Source organism: Ambystoma mexicanum, chromosome 3q (genome assembly GCF_040938575.1).
Source record: "Ambystoma mexicanum isolate Mex_15411 chromosome 3q, UKY_AmexF1_1, whole genome shotgun sequence".
Classification (NCBI taxonomy): domain Eukaryota; kingdom Metazoa; phylum Chordata; class Amphibia; order Caudata; family Ambystomatidae; genus Ambystoma; species Ambystoma mexicanum.
In genome coordinates, this window is record NC_090926.1 from 1,219,681,432 (window position 1) to 1,219,707,125 (window position 25,694).

At 43.5% G+C, this 25,694-nt stretch overlaps 1 protein-coding gene across 1 annotated transcript in view; it reads left to right on the top strand.

The window, feature by feature from the left end:
• The first annotated feature begins 12,040 nt into the window (after positions 1-12,040).
• GET3 (guided entry of tail-anchored proteins factor 3, ATPase) overlaps positions 12,041-25,694 on the top strand; it is a 102,389-nt gene continuing 88,735 nt past the window's right edge. Inside the window, exon 1 of the mRNA XM_069604119.1 lies at positions 12,041-12,218. Coding sequence (XP_069460220.1) covers positions 12,076-12,218 — 143 coding nt within the window. The 5' untranslated portion in view covers positions 12,041-12,075. The remainder of the gene's footprint in view (positions 12,219-25,694) is intronic.

A 25,694-nucleotide genomic window follows, 5' to 3' on the forward strand; every position in this document is an offset into this window, starting at 1 on the left:
CCGCAGACAGATAACCCCCTATTCTCACCTACAGAAGGATACTTCTACGAGTCAGACAAGCCAGATCTGGGGCCCGGTCCAGTCCGTCTTCCGAACCCTGCGCATCACCTTAGATGAGGTCACAGCAGCGCGAACCATGCCAGCGCCCCCGTGGGAGTCAGTTGAGCATTACAAATACCTCCTGTCCTTCTTTTATTTCTCCTCTTTCTTTGCTGCTCGGCAGCGAGTTAAGTGCCTTTTTCATTACCTTACTTTGTGTGAGTGTTTATTCAGAGTGTTGTGGTTTAGATTTATATGCACGCACACACGCGCACTAATAGAGGGCGGCGGAGCATATCCACAGTAGTTTCTTGGATCTTTAAAGTTGCGGCCACGACAGGGCTGGTGCTCCGGCGACCGCAACATCAAAGACCCAACAAAGAGGGCACTGCGGTCACGGAGGAGAGAGCGCAACGGGATCGTGTAGTTCCGGCGCTCTCTCTTCCATTCTGAGACAGTCACAGAGGCATTCAGACGAACTCCTACGAACGCTGTTTGATCTGAGATCTATAGATATATATTTTCGTTCCGCTTCAGAAGGCAACGTTCCGTTAGAGCGCAACGTTCTGTAGGGAGCGGATTACTCGATCTGCAAGTACAGCACCCCTGCAGGCCAATAGAAGGTACCGCACAACAATACGGGCACAGTCCCAAGTAAAACCTGATAATCTACATATATGACATATATGATATAACAGACCAGGTGATCAATACAGATATACTATATATATATATTTATATACCTCATACAGGGGTAATATAGAGAAATATCTTAAATCCTGGTATACTATTGAAATCCCCAGTGTGTTTCTGTGCAGACATGAGCTCCTCCAGTGATGAGGGGAAGGCTAACATTAGCCAGAAGAGGAGCCATGCGGAGATGGCTCAGGCCCTCCAAAAAGCCCTGGGGGCCTCGCTGGGACATGGACCACAGCAGATAGCTCTGATGGAGGACTGGCTCAAGTTTTCAAAGGGCCTGGAGGAAATCAAAGGGCTTAAGGCACAGGGGAAATCTAAAGAGGCCAGAAAAGCAGCCCGGAGGGCAGAGGAAGCCCACACCCCCCCAGGCACACCACCAAAGAAGAATGGTGGTAAAAGGAGATGAATAAGAGGAAAAGCGGGACTAGCAGGGGACAGAAAAGATCCTCAGATACCTCAGATGAGGCTGAGGATGCCTGGGAGGAAGAATACTCAGAAGAGGAAGAGGTATTTTCTATATCCTCCTCAGAGGAAGAAGGCCACAAAATGCCAAAGAAAAGAGAGGAGATAGAGGAGGATGGTGCAGGGGACGATGACTTCGACCCGGAGGCACGAATTCACCCTAGGTCATCCGGATGGTAGCCGCCGAAAAGAATAGCGGCCTACTTAAAGAAGCGCTTGAGAGCGCCACTAGCCAAAGAGGCTAGGAGTAAAATGAGGGCGGAATGCCCCAGGCCTCACCTCCCAGAGGACACAGCAGATAGACCAGAAATAGACGAAAAAATGATTACATTTATGAGCAAATACACGAAGGACGTGAGGAAGGGTCTGGATAGATCCTGGCGGTCATGCCAAGACAAAATGCTAGACATGACAGGACCCCTCACAAAAATTCTCCAAATTGGAGAGGAGGCCAGAGAAATAAAAAAAAGGATAGACCCGTCAATTCTAATCGGGTGGGCACAGATGGCGATTTGTATGTTGGGAAACGCCAACCACGCCATCACCACAGAAAGAAGGAGATCTTTGTTGGTGAAAATTGATATAAATTTGAGCGAGTTGGCCTCCTCAGAATCAGCGTCATCTGCGAAGGGAAAATTATTTGGGGACACCTTTATCAAGGAACTAACCAAATTTGCAAATTCCTATGCGGCACTGGATAAGGCACAGGCCTCTCTCAAAAGAGTGTTTGGGAGACACATTTTTGGGCGGGCCAGCAGAGGCAGGGGTCGCTCAGCTGGCCGATTCCACTATAATAGATCCTATCAGGACAGAGCACAGTGGCGAGAGCAAGAGGATCGTAGACAAACGCCTTTCTTTCCATCAAGGAGTAGAGGAAGAGGCAAAAACTGGCAACATGGGGAATGTCAGCAAAACAACCCAGGTGAGAACAGAGTACCCACACCTAAGTACCGCAGAACTAGGGGGGAGGACAGCACAGGTTTTACAAAATTGGCTGGATATATCGGGAGATGCCTGGGTAATACAAAACGCTCAAGGTTTTCACATAGACTTTCTAGAGACACCACATCAGAAAAATCCACCAACGGGTCTAGAACTGAACAGAGAAGACAAATTATTACTGGACAGAGAGTTAAGAGGGATAGAAAGCAAAAAATCTATAAGACCAGTAACAGTTCAATCAAAGGGGTACATAAGCAATATGTTCCTAGTAAAAGGGAAACACAAGACAAGGCTGATTATAAACCTGAGAGGCCTAAACAAATACGTGGTGTACAGACACTTAAGATGGAAGTGATACACCTGTTAAGAGATACCTTCATTCAGGGAGACTGGCTAGCCAGGATAGATTTAAAGGATGCATACCTGACCATTCCCATAGCAGAGGAACACTGCAGATTTCTGAGATTCATCTGGGAAGAAGCAACATGGGAATGTTGCTGCATACCCTTTGGCCTAGCATCAGCACCATGGTGTTTCACCAAGATGATGAAACCAGTAGTGGCACACCTCAGAAGTCAAGGGATAAGACTTATAATCTATCTAGACGATATATGTCTGATGTGCCAAGAAAAAGAATCACTATTAGATCAAGTACAGACAACAATAAAATTGTTAGAGAATCTGGGGTTTCTAATAAATTGGGAGAAATCCAGTATAGTACCAGAGCAGTCAATGGAATTTCTGGGGTTCATAGTGGACTCTACTCAGGGAACTCTCAGTCTACCCATTCCCAAGGTGAACAATATCAAAAAACAGCTAAAACACACACTAGCGAAGGGAGAACTGTCGCTGAGGGACATTGCAAGACTAGTGGGCCGCCTAGCGGCATCAATCCAAGCAATATTCCCAGGACCACTACATTTCAGGGCACTCCAGAAGTTGAAGATCAATCACCTCAGGAGGGGCGCTTCATACTTAGCAAAGGTGGCCATCTCCCAAGAAGTGAGGGAAGAATTGGAATTGTGGCTACTACACATGGATGCATGGAACGGGAGAGCGATATTTGGTTCATCCCCGGACCTGGTCATCGAATCCGACACCAGCAGGTGGGGCTGGGGAGCCCTATGCGGGAACCTGTGGATGGGGGGCAGGTGGTCGGATCAAGAGACAAATCTCCATATCAACTGCCTTGAGTTACTAGCAGGGTCCTTTGCAGTGAAATGCTAGACTCAAGAGAGAGCACAATGGTGTGTCCTGCTAAAAATGGACAATGTCTCGGCAGTCAGGTACTTAAACAGACTGGGCGGGACAAGGTCCAGACTACATGCAGAACTGGCAAAAGACTTCTGGGAACTCTGTCTTCAGAGGAGAGTCTCAGTGACGGCGGAATATCTGCCGGGCCATCAGAACGAGCTGATTGGAACTCCAGATACCTCAGGGATGCCAGTGATTGGAAGCTGGATGAGGTAGTGTTTCAAGAACTAATGACCCGCTGGGGACCATGCCAGATAGATCTATTTGCATCGAGACTATACAAACAATTACCCCGGTTCTTCAGCTGGAGACCGGACCCAGAGGCAACAGATGCCTTCCTACAGTCATGGGGCCACCAGACGAACTACACGTTCCCTCCTTTCTCCATGATAGCGCGGACGCTAGTCCAGGTGAAACACCAGAGAGCATCCCCAGTACTAGTTATGCCGGACTGGAGGGGACAGGCGTGGTTCCCCAGTCTACTGGAATTGTCACACCACAACCCAGTGGCATTTCCCAACGACGATTTAATAGTTCGAGATCTCAGGGATCTCAGCCATCCATTAGTGAGGTCAGGAAGACTCAACCTGTTAGCATGGACGATTTCAGGAGATCTTGGGTTAGGCCAGGACTATCGAATGAGGCTGAAAACATCATTAGTGAATCCTGGGCTCCAGGGACACACAGGGCATATATATTAGCATGGGCTAGATGGAGTAGCTGGTGTCTGGAGAGGAATATTCATCCCGATGGAACGGATGTAGTACACGTAGCTAATTTCTTAGCACAGCTAGCAGCTCAAGAAAAGGTATACATGACTATAAACACGGCCAGGCCTGCGATATCAGCAGGACATCCTAGAGTAGAAGGAGTAGCGATAGGGGAACACCCATTAATCTGTAGATTAGTAAGGGGAGTAAACATGACTAGACCCCCTAGCGAAAAGTATAATCAAGTTTGGGACGTAGACAGAGTGTTGAGATTATTTCATGGCCAGATAATCAGAACCTATCCAGGAAAGCTATTTTAGGCAAACTAGCCAAGCTTTTATGTTTTTTAGCTTGCAAGCGATCCTCAGACGTTAGAGCACTGGAAATCAACAGGAAAAGTATGTCTCCGAACCGAGTGACCTTTCTCATAACAAGAAGGACCAAGACATTTTTAAGATCCATTTCTTACAAAGCCTTCCCGGGACAACCAAAATTGTGCCCGGTTAGATGCTTAGCAGCATATGAGGATATGACAAGAGAAGTAAGACCTCCTGGGGTATCACAATTATTGATAGCAATTTGTAAACCATTCAAAGCCATTACACCGGCTACCATAGCCAGGTGGCTGAGATGGGTGATGGTACAAGCGGGCATTGATATAGTGAAATATGGCTCCCATTCAACTAGAGGAGCAATGGCTACCAAGGCTTTTAACATAGGAGCCAGAGTAGAGGACATTATGAAATCGGCAGATTGGTCGAATGAATCGACTTTTAGAACTTTCTATTTCAAACCTATGGAAAGTGCAACATTGTTAGTGGTGAGTAAGCTTTGAACAAGCATAATCCGAGCCTCTGGTCTTGACATAGAATTCAGATTTTCAACACATTTGTTCCAGAAAGTCATAATTCTATTAAAGACACGGAGGCGAAGGATTATCCCACCCTATCAATCGTAAGAATGTGATGTATTATAAAATACTGACATTTTTACAAGGTTTTCTATAATTAATGAAATGATACATGATGAATACAATAAGATGGTAAAGTTGTAAGATGCACTGGAAAAGAATGTTAATACTTTGTGATTGAATTTACGATTGTCCCACCCTTGTTTTGGTCTATAGTCACCTTTTTAATTTTTCTATAGGGATGGCGGCAGACAACAAGCAATCGGGAATTGAACTAGGATTACAGGGAACGGACGGAATTTCAAAAGTGCACTGGACGCAACCTCGACTGGACAAAGAAAGAGGAGGAATAAAAGAAAGACAGGAGGTTTTAAGGACTAAGGACATGTTGATTGGTTGGAAATGTCACATGGTCAGTTTAAGGACCAATAAGAAATGAACTACAAAGTCTCAAAAAACATGGTTATGGTAGTTATTTATCAGTTTTGTGTTACATTGTTTATTGGTTTGTTCTTTGCTGCTGATCAGTAAAGTTGAGAGAAAGCATAATCCTTCGCCTCTGTGTCTTTAATAGAATTATGACTTTCTGGAACGAATGTGTTGAAAATCTGAATTTTTAATTAGGGTGACCAGACGTCCTGGTTTTCCCAGGACAGTCCGGGGAAATCGCCCTTTGTCCCGGGAGTTTTTTAATGTTACAAACCCTGTCCAGGGTTTGCAAAGAAAGCCGGGACCCGATTTCAAAATCCTGAAATCGGTCCGGCGCAAGTCTTCCTGCGCGAATGAGGGCTGAAATGCTTTTCACACCCCCCTTCCCCCAGACATGCCAACATAGAGGAGCCCCTGAGAGGGAGATTTCACAACACAAATCGGGAGAATTCAGTTTTCCCATAAGACTGCATTGGGGTTATAATGATTCTAGGCGGGAGACAGTTAAAAATAGCATAATTTTTTTTATTTTAAATTGGGAGAGTTGGCATGTATGTTCCCCTCTCAGGTGCCCTCCTCCAATGAGAGGAGTGTGCCTGTGAGCACACCCCTCCTCCACGCCCCCCCCAACAGGCTAGCGAAATAGACGTAAGACTAAAGTTTATTGTATTTACATTAGTCCTACTTCTATTTATATGACCTGTTCTGGGATAGAAAAAAAATCTGGACGCCCTATTTTTAATGCAAAATTAATTCAGATTTTCCACACATTCGTTACAGAAAGTCATAATTCTATTAAAGACACAGAGGCGAAGGATTATGCTTTCTCTTCATCTTTACTCTCAGCAGCAAAGAAAAACCAAATATGTAAATAACATACAAAAGCCAAGAAAAAACTACAATAACCATGAGATTTTTCGGATTTTGTAGTCCATCACCATAGGTCCTCAAACTGACCACGTGTCCAAAAAATAACCAATAGAAAAACTAAGTCCTCCAATAAAAACTCTTGTCCTTTATCTATTCTCCCTCTTTCTTTGATCCTGCGAGGGTGTGTTCAGTACTCCTTCGAAATTTCATCCACGTCTTGTCTCAGACCCCGGTTTGCTTGTTATCCGATGTTCCTCCTACAGAAAAATTAATTTACCAAAGGTGACTATAGGCTGATATAAGGGTGGACAATCCTATACATAAACACTATAAACCATATCTTCAAGAAATATTATCAATAGTGCAAATATCTCTTCATAAGCAGAACATAGATAAACATAACATGATAAATATCAATTACACATTCATACGATTGATAGGGTGAGATAATCCTTCGCCTCCGTGTCTTTAATAGAATTATGACTTTCTGTAACGAATGTGTGGAAAATCTGAATTCTATGTCAAGACCGGAGGCTTAGATTATGCTTGTTCAAAGCTTACTTACCACCAACGATGTCGCACTTTCCATGGGTTTACAATAGAAAGTTTTAAATGTCGATTCATTCGACCAATCTGCAGCTCTCATAATATCCTCTACCCTAGCTCCTATGTTATAAGCTTTAGTAGCCATCGCTCCTCTTGCTGAATGGGCGCCATACCTCTCAACATCTATGCCCGCTTGAACCATCATCCATCTAAGTCATCTAGCAATAGTGGCCGGTACAATCGCTTTATAGGGTTTGCAAATCGCTATCAATAATTGAGACACCCCCGGGGGTCTAACATCCCTCATCATCTCCTCGTAAGCCTCTATACACCTGACTGGACACAATTTCAGTTGGGCCGGAAAAGACTCATAGGAAATAGATCTCAAACCAGTTTTGGTCCTTTTTGTTATAAGAAAAGTCACCCCATTCGGAGATACACTCTTCCTATCAACCTCCAACACTCTAACATCAGATGATCTCTTGAATGCTAAGAGACATAACAGCATAGCTAATTTGCCCGAAATCGCTTTCCGGGACAAATCCTGATTATCCGGCTACGATAAAAACAGTTTCAAAACTTTATCTACATCCCACAACTAATAATATTTAACACTAGGTGGTCTCAACATCTTTATTCCCCTTAACAATCTACAGATCAAAGGGTGTTCTCCAATCGCTAAACCCTCTACTCTAGGGTGTCCCGCAGATATCGCAGACCTGGCTGTGTTGATCGTCCTATATGCTTTGCCCTGCGCTGCCATTTGAGCTAAAAAATTGGCTACATGCACTACATCTGCTCTATCGGGATGAAAATCCCTTTCCATACACCAGCTATACCATTTATCCCACGCTGATCTATAAGCTTTGTGAGTCCCTGGGGCCCATGATTCATTAATGATGTTCTCAGCCTCATTCGATAATCCTGGCCTAGCCCAAGATCTCCTGAAATCGCCCAAGCCACTAACTTGAGTCCTCCTGACCTCACCATTGGATGACTGCCCTCTCTGGGATCTCGAATGATAAATTCTGTGTCTGGTAGAAGTACTGGGTTGTGATATGTCAGTTCGAATAGACTGGGAAACCATGCCTGTCCCTTCCAGTCCGGCGTGATTAGAATTATGGATGCTTTTTGACGTCTCACCTGCGCTAGCGTCCTCGCTATCATTGAGAAAGGAAGAAACGCGTAATTTTTCCAGTGTTCCCAGGATTGGAGGAAGGCATCTGTCGCCTCCGCCTCCGGATCCGGTCTCCAGCTGAAGAACCGAGGAAGCTGTCTGTTTAGCCTCGAAGCAAACAGATCGACCTGGCAAGGACCCCGCGGTGTCATAATTTCCTGGAATACTACCTCGTCCAGCTTCCAATCGCTGGCGTCTCTGAGGTATCTCGAGTTCCAATCGGCCATCTCGTTCAACTGCCCCGGAAGATACTCCGCCGTCACCGAAACTCTTCTCTCCAGACAGAGTTCCCAAAATTCTTTCGCCAATTCCGCCAATAACTTGGACCTCGTCCCCCCAGTCTGTTGATGTACCTGACTGCGGAGACATTGTCCATCTTTAACAAAACGCAACAATGTGCTTTCACCTGAGTCCAGCATCTCACTGCAAAGGACCCCGCCAACAACTCCAGGCAGTTTATGTGGAGTCTCGTCTCCTGGTCCGACCACCTGCCTCCTGTGGCCATGTTCCCACATCGGGCTCCCCAGCCCCATCCGCTGGCGTTGGACTCGATAATGAGGTCCGGGGATGAACCAAATATGGCTCTCCCGTTCCATGCATCCATATGAAAGAGCCACCATTCTAGCTCCTCTCTCACTTCCTGTGAAATATTCACCTTTGATTTGTAAGAAACGCCCCTCCTGAGGTGAGATATCTTCAACCTCTGGAGTGCCCTGTAATGCAGAGGGCCTGGAAAAATTGCTTGAATTGATGCCGCTAGCCGGCCCACCAATCTCGCCATGTCCCTCAACGACATTTCTCCTTTCGCTAGAGTATGTCTCAGTTGTTTCTTGATGTCGTTCACCTTGGGAATAGGTAAACTGAGAGTTCCCTGTATCAAGTCCACTATGAAGCCCAGAAACTCTATTGACTGAACAGGAACTATACTGGACTTCTCCCAATTTATCAGGAACCCCAGACTCTCTAACACCTCTATTGTTATCTGAATCTGCTCTATCAACATTTCCTTCTCTTGACACATTAGGCATATGTCGTCCAGATAAATGATCAGTCTTATCCCCTGAGCCCTGAGATGAGATACCACGGGTTTCATCATTTTGGTAAAACACCACGGTGCTGATGCCAGGCCGAAGGGTAGACATCGAAATTCCCAGATCGTTCTCTCCCAAAAGAACCTTAGAAATCTGCAGTGCTCTTCTGCGATGGGGATGGTAAGGTATGCATCTTTCAAATCTATTCTGGCCAACCAATCTCCATGAATAAGGGTATCTCTCAACAGATGTATCCCTTCCATCTTGAAATGTCTGTATACCACGTAACCGTTTAGGCCTCTCAGATTTATGATCAGTCTCGTTTTGTGTCTACCATTTACTATGAACATATTGCTTATGTAACCTCCTACCTGAACTGCAGCGGGTCGAATAGCTCTTTTGCTTTCCAAACCCCTTCACTCCCTTTCCAGTAGAGCCTTGTCTTCTCTGTTCATTTCTAAGCCTCTTGGCGGTTCTCTCTGATAAGGAGTTTCTATAAAATCTATATAAAAGCCTTGAGCAGTCTGAATCACCCAGGGATCCCCTGAAATGCTCAACCAATTCTCTAAAAATTGAGCGGTCCTCTCCCCTACCTCTGGGGTCACCGGAATTGCATATGGCAATCTCACCTGTGTTATTTTGCTGACGCTCCCCTCGCCACATTCTGCCTCTTCCTCTACTCCTCGATGGGAAGAAAGGCGTTTGTCTGCGCTCTTCTTGATCGCGCCAATTTGCTCTATCTTGAAAGGATCGGTTGAATTGGTACCGGCCAGCCGAGCGACCCCTGCCACTGCTGGCCCGTCCAAAAATCTGTCTCCCGAAAACTCTCTTAAGAGATGCTTGCGCCTTATCCAAGGCTGCGTAAGAGTTCACAAAACTGGTGAGTTCCTTGATGAAGGAGTCTCCAAATAACTTTCCTTTAGCTGAAGAAGCTGAGTCAGAGGATGCTAATTCACTCAATTTTGGGTCGATCTTAACCAGCAAAGATCTCCTCCTTTCGGTGGTTATAGCATGATTAGCATTACCCAACATGCATATCGCCCTTTGGGCCCATCCTATGAGGATTGCCGGGTCTATCGGCTCTCCTTTTACCTTCGCGTCCTCTCCCATCTGGAGGATCTTTGTGAGGGGCCCCGTCACATCCAGCATCTTATCCTGACAGGATCGCCATGATCTATCAAGGCCTTTCCTCACATCTTTTGTGAATTTACCCATGAAGGTAATCATTTTTTTCGTCAATCACTGGCGTATCAGCTGCCCCTTCAGGAAGGAGTGGTCTGGGGCATTCCGCCCTCATTTTGCTTCTAGCCTCTTTGGCTAGCGGCGCCCTCAGGCGTTTCTTTAAATATGTCGCAATCCTTTTGGGGGGTTCCCATTCTGATGATCTGGGATGAATCAGTGCTTCTTGGTCGAAATCCTCATCATCCGCACCGTCCCCCTCTGTCTCCTCATTTTTCCTTTTCTTTATCGCCTCATGGCTTTCTTTGCCTGAAGAGGATATCGATAGTACCTCCTCCTCTTCAGGGTACTCCTCTTCCCACTCCTTCTCACTCTCATCTGAGGTATGAGATGATTCTCGTCTCCTGCTAGGCACCGCTTTACTTTTCCTTTTTCTCTTTCCACCTTTCTTTACTGGTGGAGTGCCCGGGGGGGGGGGGTGTGGGCTTCTTCCGCCCTATGGGCTGCTTTACTGCCCCCTTTGGACTTCATTCGAGCTTTCAGCCCCTTGACCTCCTCCAGGCCCTGAGAAAAACGGAGCCAATCCTCCATCAGCGCTCTCTGCTGAGGATCATGTCCCAAAGAAGCCCCCAGGGCTTTGTGAAGGACATCTGTCATGGCTGTGTGGCTCCTCTTTTGGCTAACACTAGCCTTCCCCTCATCACTGGAGGAACTCATTATTCTCAGGCCCTGTGGAAATTTCAAAAGAATAAAAATATGTGTATACCAGGGATTAATCAACCCTCTCAGTACAGAGAGCCAAAATATCTGTCCGAATTAGTAAATTCCCTGGTTCTGAATATATCTAATAATAGATATAATAATATCCAATGACAGGTTTTACCTGGGACTGTGCCCGTATGACTGCGGTATCACTGATTGCCTGCAGAGGCGCTGTAGTACTCCTGAAAGCAGGACGCTACGTTCGTATGAACGATGCGTAAAGTTATGTTAAAATAATTGAATTCCTTAACGGATTAAACGTTCAAAATCACACCGACTCTGTCTGCGACACTCCTTCCAATACGTTCGGCAAGGAGGAAGTGAGAGCAAAGAAAGAGGAAGAATAGAGAAAGGACAAGAGTTTTTAATGGAGGACTTAGTTTTTCTATTGGTTATTTTTTGGACACGTGGTCAGTTTGAGGACCTATAGTGATGGACTACAAAATCCGAAAAATCTCATGGTTATTGTAGTTTTTTCTTGGCTTTTGTATGTTATTTACATATTTGGTTTTTCTTTGCTGCTGAGAGTAAAGATGAAGAGAAAGCATAATCCGAGCCTCCGGTCTTGACATAGAATTGATTTTTATTGAACGTTAAGAATAATTAAGTAGACATTACAGCAAGTTGCATGATGAAAGTGAGGTAGATCATAGACATTATGATGACGTTTGTTTGCATTCTGCAAGAAAAAACAGGAATGCATTGTCATTTCACGAATAGAATAGCTCCCCTATACATAAAAGGGTGACACTTGCATTTGGCCGCCATTGTCAAGGAGGCATTCCCAGTATTGTTGCCTAAAGCAAAATTGAAGTCGCAGACAAATTAGCTATTTACTAGATAGACACAGTTTTGAAAGGGGGTTTTCAATGTGTCGACGTGGCTGAGACATTTCGGGGTGGTTAGCCGTTGCACGTAGTAATGAACCAATTCCAATATGGCGATCGATGATAAAATATGCCCAATGAAAAATGGCGACTGCTGACAATTATTGGTCTCGCAGCTCCTTGTGGTCACGTGTGCACCTGTCAAGATGGCTGGGCGGTCACGTGAGCCACTCCCAAGATGGCTGCCCCGCTGGAGGATGAGTTCGAGGATGCTCCGGACGTGGAGCCCCTGGAGCCCACCCTAAGTAACATCATTGACCAGCGCTCCTTGAAATGGATCTTTGTGGGAGGCAAGGGTGGCGTGGGCAAGACCACCTGCAGGTGAGCGGATAGAATCAATCTGAAAAGGACGTGACACTGAAAGGGATATGAAGGCCAACTGCAGGCAAGAAGAAATAGCATGTGATGGGGGAAGCGAGCTGCATGTGAGAAGGAGACCCATGGCACGGGCTTACTAGAGGTGATAGGGGGTGGGGCAGGCTCGTCTGGCTGATGGAACGCACGCTGTGATACCGTGCTGTAGACAGATGATGTGAAGGAGGAAGGGGGAGGCTTCACCTACAAAGTGAGGCGACTGCAATGGGGGAGATAGAAAACGCACCTCTACTTTCCAGGTACCTATGAATGATCCCGGAAATATTTCTCTCTTAGGCGCATATCTCTGTGCCTATGGTGTCTGCTCTCGGATTTATCATTTCGTCCGGGCTATCCCTCTTGTATAAGCTTCTTTACTATTTCTGTTTTCCTCAAGTGCCTATAAACCAGTCGGCGGAGGAAATATAATTCATAAGAGGCATTGTATTACTTCCTTACACACAGTTTGCTGAGCAGGATGCACAGTGTTTAGAAGTGTTGTCTGTCCCAGCTTCATAAGTAAACAACAGAGTCGCAATGTTCTTATGCAGTCTTAGTGCCTTACGTTTTACGTTACATTCACCGATTAAAAAATGGTTTGGACTTTTATGTAGCACACTGCTGCCAGGGTAGCCATCTTTACAACCTGTTTGTACAATGCACTTTACTCATGGTGGCTCATCACAAGAAATCTGGGCTGTCCGTGTTTCTGTACGGCGTTATTCCTGTTCCTATGTTGGAATTAGCTTCTGCTTGCTTGCTGGGTTTGTGTATGTGATGCCGTCAGAATCTGATCTGAAATGTTGAGTGAGGCTTCTCCTGTGTGTTTGTGTTTGGCCTGATTGAGAGGGAGGGTGCAGGTTGATTTCCCCCCCCCCCCATAGTTTCTACTTGTGTATTTATTCCCTGTGTTCTTGTGTCTTCCGGATGTTACCAATACAAGAGAATGTCTAGTAAAGAAGCTACCTGTCCCACACCAGAGTCTCAGCGTCCTCTGTACAGAATAACTTGAATTAAAATACCCTATTAATCCATTTTAAATTTGTTGGAAAACTGTGTTTTAACTCGTAAATCATACACAACACAAAAAAAAAGGAAAATATGAAGACGGTAATGTATACAGACCATTGACTTGTTAGATTTCTCCCTATGGTTTTTGGGGCCCATGTGCGCAAAAGACATGCAGGCCCGCTCGTTTGCATATAAATTGACATCATCAGAAATCCTCCAAGGCATCATGTAAAGTGACATTAAAAGAGCAGCTTTTTGTTTTGGGATCTTAATTTTAGTAAATGTGTTCACATCTAATCTTTGTAACAAAATGTTTTTTCCTGAATACACATTCAGTAATTCTATAGATTTCGGAATTACAAACCATCCACACATAATTTGATTACATCTGAATTCAACAATATCTGATTTTACTGGAATTCGCTATTGACTTGTAATAATGCAAAACTGAACAATGGTTACTTAACACTGGCTAACACGTGTTTCGCTCGTATGCGGAAACAATGTGCTGCTCTAGTGCTTCTAGATCCATGGTATTTTTCACCAAATCCTGCCATTTTATCTAATGGTCATACAATTCTCTGTAATGCATATTATTTTCTTGGCATCCCTTAGCTCAAATATGATGTTAACAAGTATGGCCATCTGGTATATATTTCCTTATTTACATTTGTCCAAAAAAATCAATCATGGCCTCTTTTCCTTCAAACTATGCCATACGCCTGTTAATTTAATTCCTCAACTTCATCCTTGTCTGGTGGGCCCAAAACCTGATGAAAATAATCCAAGGAATCAATAAGGATTGTGCGATTTGCAAGGTAAACAAGAATTATTATATGCAAATATGACCGGGAGGGTCGGTCAGCTGCATAGAACTGAAAACGCTCTCGACACACCCATATCAGTTAGTTTTTATAGACGAAAATCACTAAACATTTGTTACAAATGAATACATGTTAATCTCGCACTCCCCATTGGCTAGCATCTACACAAAAAAGCTAAACACAACCTATGCATCTTGTTTTTTCTTTCTTATTTAATAATTGTTCTTCTATAATGCGCTTAATACCAACGATTGGTTTCTAAGCTCATGATGCAAACCTGTGTTGCGCTGCGTTGCCTTGCTTTCATGACAAACGCGTTGACCCTTGGCTGTCCTTCCTACCCATTCTATACAACCCAAAACCATTGGTAACCAAACTACCCATGATTTAAATGCCGCCCTCTACGTTTCACGCAATTGTGTAGTCTGCTAAAAATACTTGATTGGACAACTTTATTGATATTACCTTTTCTACAATGGCCTTTTCCCATTGGCCAGGACAACTTAATGATGTGCATGCCCACCAACATGACCCAATCCTGAAGTGAGTGTGAACATTGAAGTCGGTACCCTGTGGCAACAAAGTGGGCACAATACTACTTTCTCATGAGGCCAGACAACTTGGCCACTCTCACACTTTGCATCTGCACATTTGGCAACTTCCCCCGCAGCTCCCGTCTTGAAGCATGCTCCTTTCCTAGCACACATCCTCCCATGTTTCTTGGGAGACCGGTGGCTTCCTAAACACGCAGCATAGGTTCTACTTCTGGGGTCTCCTTTCTCAGATTTATTTGCTATCTTTGGCGTGTCGTCTACAGTTCCAATTGTCCTGCCACTTCTCAATGGGGGGGGGGGGAAGTATAACCACAACCTCATTCAACACCCTGGCTAGGGCCTGCCTCTAGGCCTTGTATACACCAAAACGTGTCTTTCACTGTCATTACATGTATCTAATGTTGGGAACATCTCCTGTCTGAAACATCTGGGAACAGCTAAGTCTTGAAACAATAACCAATATCTTTGTGGCACTTCAGCCTTCCTCCAAGGGCCTTGACCATCTGAACACTTGCTGGGGGACAGGGGGAGGCAGATCAGGAATAAAATTGCATTAAATGAACAGAAATTCAGAAATGTGCCCTAGTGCCTTAAATGACAGAAAGCTAACAACTCTTTATTGGATCTAGTTAAAAAACGCCAAGGGTCTAGGGGTCAGGCTGAGGTGGACCTTATGCTAATAGTAATTATCTTTATTTTTTTATTTTTTTTTTATAGTAATTAGCTACCCTACTTGATGCTTGCAGTACCTGGCACTTCAGCCATATACCCTACACTAACAAAAACCAGTCCTACTGCGACAGTGACACAAAATGCATCCACTTCAGTGATGCTTGCTAAAAAAGCTTTGGCGTTGCATAAGCCTAAATGATATGTCTAATGGACAGTTTCTTTTGCTGCTCCTCATTTCCTCATATGATGCTTTCTCAAGTGTGTCAAAACTAAGTACACTTCACAGGTGGACACACATTTTAATAAAAATCCTGACACTAAAAGGGCCAGCTGTCCTCACTAATAGAAAGTATGCAGCCTGATCCTCCTTCCACGTTTGGGACGTTGCACTTGGCATGCCAAGACTGGTAACTATCTTTCAGTATGTTGCGACAGCCATGTGGTAACATTTCCCTGTGGAATTACTTAATGTGTATTCACTAAAAAACGATTTTTGTTATAAAGATTAGATGTGATCATGCTTAGTAAAATTACAGCTTACCGAAGCACACCTGTAAGACCCCATAACAAATTGCTGTGCATTTTAGTTTCTTCATCTGTAGTATGTTTGGTAACAGGTAGCAGTTTCTTTCAGTAAAAATGATAGCAAGACAAAATGTTTAAGGAATAGGACCGCACATGATTAAAAATAACCTATTTGTCTTTTTTCATTGACATTAAAAGAAGCTGCGATGAGTAAGCCAATTGCAAATTTATGTGCTATATATGAATGGTCACTCTATTATTATGCTAATATTTACGGGAAACGCTGCAGGTTATTAAACCAGGAGGGAGTTTTGCGTACACTTAATTGACCACACATTTCCCAGCTTTGGTTTATGCCAATATTTAAGTTTTGAGTTTCAAGAGCTAAAATGGTATGTTTTAGAGCTGCCTGGAAAAGTACACAGATCACCTTACAACTGTTACCTGACAACCTTATTTTCCCTATCCTTAATCGTAGTTTACAACAGTAGCATTCACATTAATGTGAGACTAGCAAAACTCCTTTTGGCTTTAATAGTGTATCAAGACTTCACACACACTGAAAGGAAATGCATAAGGAAATTGTCTTGTTATTATTTTAAATTAATTATTTTAAATGGAGTTATGTACCCCTCCAGTTTTCTAATTGCCCACCATTCGCACCTCTTAAGGGACAATAGTCCCTGCTAATGGCCTGCTTCAGCTGCACCTGCAGCCATCTACACTAAACTCTCTCCTTCTAATGCTTTGCCGAAACACAATGATGTTATAAGAAGCTATTTGACAGAACACCCTCTGCACTTGAACCACAACACAAAAAAGATACAAAGTGAGCACCTTCAGTCTGTGTCCATTGTGCTGTTTATAGCCGACCCTGCATTGGGCAAGGAAAGTCGTAAGTTTACCCAATCCTGGACAGTTTGTGTTTAGGACATGAGAGACGGGTAATGAAATCAGGATAGTTCCACAAAATACATGGCTGCTGGTCACCCAAACAGCTGCCATTTTCATGGTTTTATGGAAATGCAAGAAAATGGGTTGGGTTTGTTTAATAGAAACAGAAGAAAGTTCAGTTGTTTTGATGCGTGTAGATTGGATAGAATCAGGCTATGGGATAAGCTTTTAGGTGTTTTTGGGGCATAGTCTATTGGGACTTTTCCTGGGTGTACCCTGAGGTGGATACACGTTTATCTTGCCAGTGTCTGGTATGACCTGTTTGAGCGTTGTCAGCGCTCCGGATAAGATTTTGAAGTGAGAGTAATGTACTCCCCATTTATTAAAGTTTGGAGTAAAATGATTTTTTTGGGGAGTACAGAAGTCCATTTCCCAATGGTAGTATTTAATAAGCGAGTAAAAATGTTTTCACTAGAAATGCTTTTGTAAATTTCCTCTTCCAATCAGGCAATAATAGCATGTTTCCTCCTCTGGTTCTACATGCACTACTGGTCCAAAAATATCCATGGAGCTGTTTGGGTGAAAGCAGGGGCACAAGGCCCTGAGTATATGTTTCCTATTTTTGTTGAGTATTTTCACTGCCTATTTTTATTTTTTGGCATATTTGGCTGTTTTTACGGAGTAAAAGTGGCCGATAGATCACTTATCAGTATGGCTGAGTGTTCTGAATATTTGGAGGGGATCTAGGGGGTTGTGTGTGGACCTGCATCAGTAGGTGTCATGTCATGTTGAGTCTGTACTTTGAGGCGATTTTGGTCATTGCATGTGGCTTGATGAGATGTGATAGACTCAAAAGGTCAGATGGTAACGAAATAACAAGCATTTTAATACACATAGGGCAGATGACAATGCAAGAGGTCTTTATTTGTGTATGTGTGTATGTATGTGTATATATATATATATATATACATACACACGCCTCAAAATAGCTTGGCTCTAGTAATTGGTGTGTGATAATGGACTCTTGGCAAGCAAAAAAGGCACACTGCATTTGAGTAGGTGAGTGACTTTTAATTCTTGGGCAGTACCTCGCAACTTGAAATTTGCTTCCCTGTAACATATATTAATTACAGAGTCAGAGAGATATATAAACGGCCCGCTGTAGCGGCGTCTAGTTAGGGTTAAGTTGCTAAACCCATAGGAAGACCACTTTTTCGGCGGCTTATAACTTCGCTCCCCCTGGAGGAATCGTCACCAAACCTTGCAAAAAAGTATATGGCCCACTCTGAATTATTCCGCCAAGTTTGGTGAAGTTTTGTGCAGGGGGGAAAGTTCTAAGCGGGGTCCCAAATGTTTTTTTACATAGACTGAATGGGCGAAAACTTTGCGCATGGCTACAGCCGAACGGCTGGATGGATTTGCACCAAATTTGTGGCAGGAGCGGGGGCTTGGCTCAGAAAGCGTGCTTTTGTGTGTTTGGTGGAAATCGGACCAGTAATTTTGTTGCAAATAACTGAAATGTACGTCTCAAAAAATTGATGATATCTGGCTCTGCTCCGCGGACAGATCTCATTGGCTTGCAGTATGCCGTGCTGGCGGCGAACTGTGGACGTGGTTGGCTGGAGGGAAGCGTGCAGTGCATCGACTTTCTCAGGGAAATGCTGCCATGGTGTATCGGAGGACAGTGCAGCGCCGAAAGGGACTGACAAACATAATGTATGACATGTGGTGGTGGGAAGCGGGGATGGAAAGGGTGGGGGAGAGAGAAGTTGGTCATCTGATATGTGTGATTATTAGGTGGACGAAGCTGTTGATGTGCCAGCTGTAACTGTGCATACATCGCCACTTTGCGGGTGTCTGCATAGCGGCCTACCATGTGTGCTGAATGCAGGCAGGTGGGCTTTGTTACAGCATGATAGCTGGTGTAGAGACCTTTTTCCGTGGTGACTGGTGGGAGCTCAACTGCAGAAGGGAAGTGCATTGCACATGACATGCACATTGTAAGGTAGTGTGTACTGCAGTGTTTTGCATGTGGTAAGGTCGTAGGCCATTGGATGCACGGATGGAGGACTTGCTCTGACAACTATGTGCCATGGTTGTAATTAGGTTTCACATTGTTGGCTTCTGCGTGTGGTTCATAAATATTGCCTACATTGTTCTTTCCATGGGTGTGGCGCTTCTTGCACTACTTACTCTATGGCTATAGCTAATGCAGTGAACAGTTCTGCAGTGTTGGAATACTGTCAGTACAGAAGAGGTTAGGGTTGAAGTACATCTTCTATGTGCAAGGATACTGCAGTGTGAGTGTAGTGGGTGCAATAGTTTAGTAGTGTGTGGATAAGGGCAAACTGCATCGCGCAGAGGATTGCGTAGTGTCCATTGCGTGGAGTTCTGACTACTGTACTGCACAATTACTGCACTATGAGCTATTGCTTTTGTGTACTGAAGAGTGCTGGGAGCAGGGGCAGTGTTGCGAACATTGGTTTGGTTGGCAGTAACACCATACTATGTGAATGAAAGTGGGTATGGGTGCCAGAGGGTGTGGTATGTTTGTAGATTCTGCCAACTATTGCATATTTTCATGCATAGCTGTATTATGGTGCGGCGGTTGGGTAGCAGTGGCTGTGATGTGTGGTGCTTGGGCACATGTTGTGGGCCGAATTTTTTTATTTTTTATAATCTGTTTATTTACAAGAAGAAGTGAGTTTCATTTTCAAGCAAAATATACATTAAAACAAAACACATCTAAATGGCTGTTTCTAAATTGAAATGCCAAAACTGCTAACATATCAGTTTTATTAGATCTATCTCAAAATGTGCAATTGATTGCCAGCTACTGACGATCAGAGCATTGCTTCAATTTAATTAATCCAAGTTCCACAATGATGATAATTTTTTAAAACCTTATGTTCAATCTGTAGACGCCAGTAACTTCATGCCAGCTGCTAGACATTTTTACATTTTAAACTGCACTAATGCAGATTTTTCGATATGTGTATAGTTTGAATGTCAAATTCCTAATCTGAGATCTCAATTACTATTCAAATTACTATTCAATTGTTCAGACTTTCTCCAAGAAACAAGTTTAGTTAGTTTGTGCACAATTCGCAAATTGGAAGCCATAATCATATTGCAGAATCAAGTTGCAAGCTATTGGCCATACGTTCCACTCGCCTCCTCGATTCTAAACGGCACGCCATTTCTTACTCGCCAAGAGTCAATTATCACTAACCAATAGCTAGTGGTGAGTGCAGAGGCCTGCTGAACTCTCACTTTGGATGAACGTTTGAGTTGGGGAATTTATATTCTATGTTAAGGGATTAGTTGTGGCAAGCAAGTTTACTTGAAGGTCTATAATATACTTTGTGCACACTTTACGAGAGCACCTTTGTGTGATTCTTGTTGAGATGGACTTCTGAATCATTTATGCTTGGACACTTGGCTTTATTCTTTAAGTCCAAGAGGCTTCTGTTCGCCATTTCACCACAGAGCAGACTTTGTAGAGTGAGCAGGACGAAAGTCAGATTGGGCAGAAAGAAGACGGGAGACAGGAGTTCAGAAAAGGAGACTTGGTAATAGACAACTGTCTCGTAGTTCAGAGGGTAAAGGGGTAAGGGACAAAAGTTTGAAAGGTACAGAGAAGGTTTTATTAACTATATCTTAATATCTTATTTTCCCTGGGTGCTGAAAGAGTGATTAGCTCACCAGAGCTTGCTACGCTGATATTACTTGATTCACTTGAAGCCATCCATCTCCCCCCCCATTAATGTATTGAATACTTAAAATCAATTATGCGTTTCATCATTGTATACTATTTGATGCAACAGTGACGGACCCAGAGGTTACGTCCCAGTCTGCCAACTAAGGAACGCTCTTCAGTCCTGAAAATCCGATTTAACGCTCATATGCCATACCAAGCTAAGTATTCTAAAGAGAAACCACCAGTTACAAATGCTATAAGTACTGGCACGAGTAGGCCCTACAGAGAGGTACTGAAAAACTATCAACAACGTTCTAGAGGCACTCTTCTTATAAAAGGGGGTTAGAGAACAGAACAAAGCGCACTACTGTGACAAGACCACACAGACCAAGAAAAATCCTAACCCACGACTAGTTACTCAACCCGAGAAGTTGGAGTAATGAGGCTCAAGCCTCGGTATCCAAAAACCCAGCTGATGGATTAAAATCTATCAGCAAGAAGAAGACAGCCAGAACAAAGTGTCGTAGCAGTACTTGCAGCAGTGGTCGTGGTCGAGTGTTTGTTGGAAGTGGGGAAGTTCGGGAAGCAAATTGAAGGAGTATGTAATAAGTAGGAAAGTGTTTAAATAGTTTCTACCGTTGGACGATGGCATTCATGACGTGACCAGCTCGTAACCATTACGAGCTACAGAAGAGGGGTACGGGAGTGTGGGTGGTGTTCCTAATGTGAGAGTGTCCTGTCTGATGAAGGTTTCCCGATTTGTTTGGGCGGGGAGTGAATACAGCGGGGACGTGTATGCCCGTTGCTCCTAGCGCTAGCCGTGTGAGAGGAGGTAGAGGGTGGAATTAAGTCCTGCAGAGCGGGAAGGCTCACCGCTTCTCAAGTCCCTGCCAGGTCAGCAATTGTCAACTCTTTAACAAAGACGGCACACATGTGCATGGCATACACTGGCTCCCCACGTTCCCAAGAGACCAACAAGAGAGCGCAAGCGCCGCTCCTGAAATGAAGAAACCGAAGGGCAGAGAGGGAGCACGAATATCCCCAATGCCAAACCCTCGGAGTGGCAGACAGACCGCCGTGAGGAGAATCCACAGACCCCCCATCAGTGTCCCTGCCAAACCACTGGTGCCGGTAACTGCGTAGCAGAAGTGACCAACAGGCATTACAACGCTACACCTCTCCTGGAAACCCCTATAGGATCCGTTGATGAATAGGGGAGTCTGCCGTACCGTAGAACAACTTCTGCAGGTACCGCATGGGGAGAGTGGAAGCAGGCAGTGCGACTGGGGCATGTGACACCGAGGGAAAGGAATATTGTCAAACCACCAGCACACTGTGAACAATTAGAATATAGAGTAGCTGCAGTGCTGGACAGACGGGTACGCTGGTGTTTGCTATTTAGCACTTCTCTTCCCCCCCCTGCTAGTGGTTTGGGAGGCCCAACAGAAGAAATACATACCAGGTGCATAAACCAGGCATTCTGGCTAAACCAAAAAGAGACTCGCAACCCTTGGCAGGAGAGTATGCCAATGCTGTGGGTCAACTTAAAGCCCCACAAAAAAAGTTACAAGGAAAAACCTGGGATGAGAATTTTACCCATGGCATTGTTGGAACACTTTAAACTTTTGACTTATTATTGAAATTGTGTGTTCGAGATAACCTACAAGCTGTAGGAAAACGACATAGTGACACTTTATTTTCCCCTTATAGTCGTTTTTGTAGTATTTGAGTGTGAGGGTCAGAATAGGTTTTGGACACGCGACATTTATTTTGACATTCTGACGACTGTCTCATTAGTTCGTTTTGTTGAGTCCGGGATCCCCCTCCATAGAGTTGGTGCTAGGGAAGCATTTTTTCCTAAGCCCTTTTTATTATTTGAAAAGCATTTTAGCTACTTACCTGTGCCAGTCTCTGTCCTCCGTCTCGCACACCCTAAATAGAAAGACATGCAATATACTACTCCCTAGCATTTTTAGTTTTAATGAGGCATTTACAAATCCTATGCTTTTCCTAATTTAAAGTCCCCCAGGTCCAATCATTGATTTAACACAAACGGATGGGAGTCTACCGTCCTGTTTCCCAGGTTGATCAAATGGGCAACATTAAAGGCCTGATTACAAGCTTGGTGGTTTTTCCATTATGGAGCCAAACAAAATGAATATCGCATGTAGCATGTTTCATGCAGATCTTTCAGTTATTCCACCGTTTTGGAGTCGCATGTGACGTCACAGGAAAATGCCATACTATTCAATGCTTGTATGCTGCATGCTCTAATGCTTTTGTGTGGCACACATCACTGCCACCCAAAAGCAGGTGGAATTGTAGAATTTCAGTAACGAAACCCGTAGTCTGAGTGTTAAAACATGTGGTACTTCCAAATATGGTATTTTATAACTGTTACTGACGAACCTGTATTCGGGATCTAAGAGTTTTAATAACCCCTTCTAATAGAGTTAAGGAGCAATCTGCCACAAAAAAAGACTAAAAAAAACTATATGAAGCGGTGTGGAAGCCTTCTGGAGTCTGGATCTCTTTTGCGTTATGAAAAGAGAAACATTCTTTTTTTCTTTTTATAGATGTTTACCAGTATGTTCTTCCAAGTATTTTCACTAAATATAACAATATAATAATTTTTAGCAACACGTTTGCCACTTTTTTATATGCCATTTACAATTACTTTAACAAAGAGTTGTTTGTATTCGCCTCTAATAGCTTATTCGTGGAAGCAAATCCGTGTGAATGCATAAAATTAGTGGCTATTCAAAATTGCAAGCTGATATTAATTCAATTTAATTTTATGATATACAGCGGGCAGGGAAAAGAGACTTTAATATGACACCAAAATATGTCCCTTGTAGCTTCTTGCCCTATATTTATTTCAAGGTAGAAAAAATAATTGTCAACATTGTGATTTGCCGAAATGACAGGGCGAATGGGATCCTGTTTAAAGGTAGTACCTGTAAATTGCTGGCATATGACGTCATCCTCCTATTGGTGGCGTAGAGCTCTATTCCTCTAGTACGGAACTATCTGATACAAACTGAATATAGTACAGACCATGGCTATGCAAATATTGCATACTTGCTGCTAATTGCACTTGGGTGGATGTGATTTCAGGTGGCAAAAGGATTGTTTTGTATCTAGTGATAGAGATAAGAGAAGTTCTGCAAGATAATTTGGATAAGGTTGTAAAGTCACTGAGGACTGATTACAACAGATGCTCTAGGCTGAATTTGACTTGTTAGGAGAGCAAATATTCTCAAAATAAATGACTGGCCAATAATTCTGCATGTATTCAGGTATATTCCGCATAAGGCCTCAAAGAAGACTTTGAGCAGACTTTATAAGAACCGTAGCAAGGTCCTATGAGTAGTCCTAAAAAAGAAAGGGGTATTTGATTTTCCTGATCTTTTGAAGGATAATAAGGCATAGGGTATCTGGGTGTGTTGTTCAACTGTAGCTTGAATTAAAAACAATGGATACAGATTCTACATCAGAAAATCAAAACACTAGCCACACAAGCTATCATAATCATCGGAAAGTATTGCAAATGCACAAGAATTCCTGCAATTGTTTTCTATATGCAACGGTGGCTCCGATTGTAACCTATGGGAGCTGAAACCCTGATAAACTTGCATTGGAAATCGTGGACTTTACTTTGGGGTCTCTTCTGGAAAAAGGTTTTATGCTTACCCAGGGGAACACCAATGAGTCATCCGATATGAGCTGGGTCTCCAATCTCTATAAGCGCAGGTTTTATTTGAAATCCATCTCCCTCTCCAGGAAGTGCATAATAGAGGATTATTCTCCACCATTTTAAATACTCGGGACACAGACAAACAAGAGGAACGACCCGTGCCAAATTCGTCTGGAAGATCTGGGAGGCATTAAAAGGTACTTATAATAAAACCAGACATGATTAAAAGGAAATTGAAAGATGAGGATTGGATCCTGACACAAAATAGAAATTCTAACAGCAAAATGCGTTTTGACAATACATTTGAAAGACGATCCCTAAATGATATACCACAATATCTGAAACCATTTCCTTCAAACACATCAGTTGTTTCTAAGATTTCGTCTTCATGTATTACCAACGGGCCAAATTCTATCTTTATGGAATAAGAACCCATATACCAGCGTGGATGGGAGATTCTGTATGAGTTTGGAAGTCTGTGAAACATCTAGGCACCTACTAATCACCTGTCCAGCATTGTGAACCGGGAGATCAATCCACTTTCAAAGGTTTGTGGGGAAAGATGCCTTCACTGTCAGCAGAGGACTGGTGGAACAGAATTGTAGCTGGCTGTGATGCCAACCTGATAATAGCAGCAATGCAATTCTTGGGAAAAAACTCTAAATTAACTACCAATGAACTAGTGCTATAACTGCTGGATTGGAACGTACTTGATTTCCTATGCAATGAAAGTGATTGACTTACTTCTTAAATTCACAACCAAATGTGATGTGATATGTATTTAAAAGGTTTGTATAAACCAAAATTAATTTTTAAAAAAATAGGGTACATTCTGATGCAATTATCAGTGAAGTTTTTGCTTTATGAACCATTGGGAGAAAGAGCACACTTTCTGGCGTAAAACATAGGAACCTGGCAGTAGGAAGTGCCGCTCCTGTGGCAGTAGGTAATTAATCGGTCATGCAGCCACGTTTTGGGGTTCGGGCAAGTTCAGTGTGACTGGTAAGAACAGTTTGCCCAATTGAGTAAAGGCAGGCGTTTCGTCAATGGGGGCACTTTGGTAAGGTCAGAGATTAAATGGATTCATTTGTCTGAGGTTCAATTGTAGACTAGGAAGATGAGAAGGGAGCCTTCACAAACCATGAAGTCTCAAAGGCCTTCCTTGGTGATGTAGGTCCTACCCCTTTAAACAGGCCTTTTTACCATGCTTAATGATTTTAAGGGTGTAGATGAGCGGAATCGCTATTGTGATGTAAAGGTGGTCAGCCAGGAAGTTATTTGATTGCAGGGGTGGGATGACCAGTTGGGGTAGTGGCACAGACTGAATTTCTAAAAATACATTTTGATATAGGTATGAACTAGTATTTGTTCAGTAAAGGAGAATCCTTTACACATTTTGGACACCGGAGAGACTGTTTAAATACGGCCAGAGAGAGCAGCACATCCTGTGTGTGCTGCAGGGTTTATGGATGGCCGCCTCGCGTGTTTTGGATTGTGAGAAGAGTCCAGAGGTTTTGGTATGGGGTCTCCAAAAGGCTCGAGAGAATTGTGAATAGGAGACTCAAC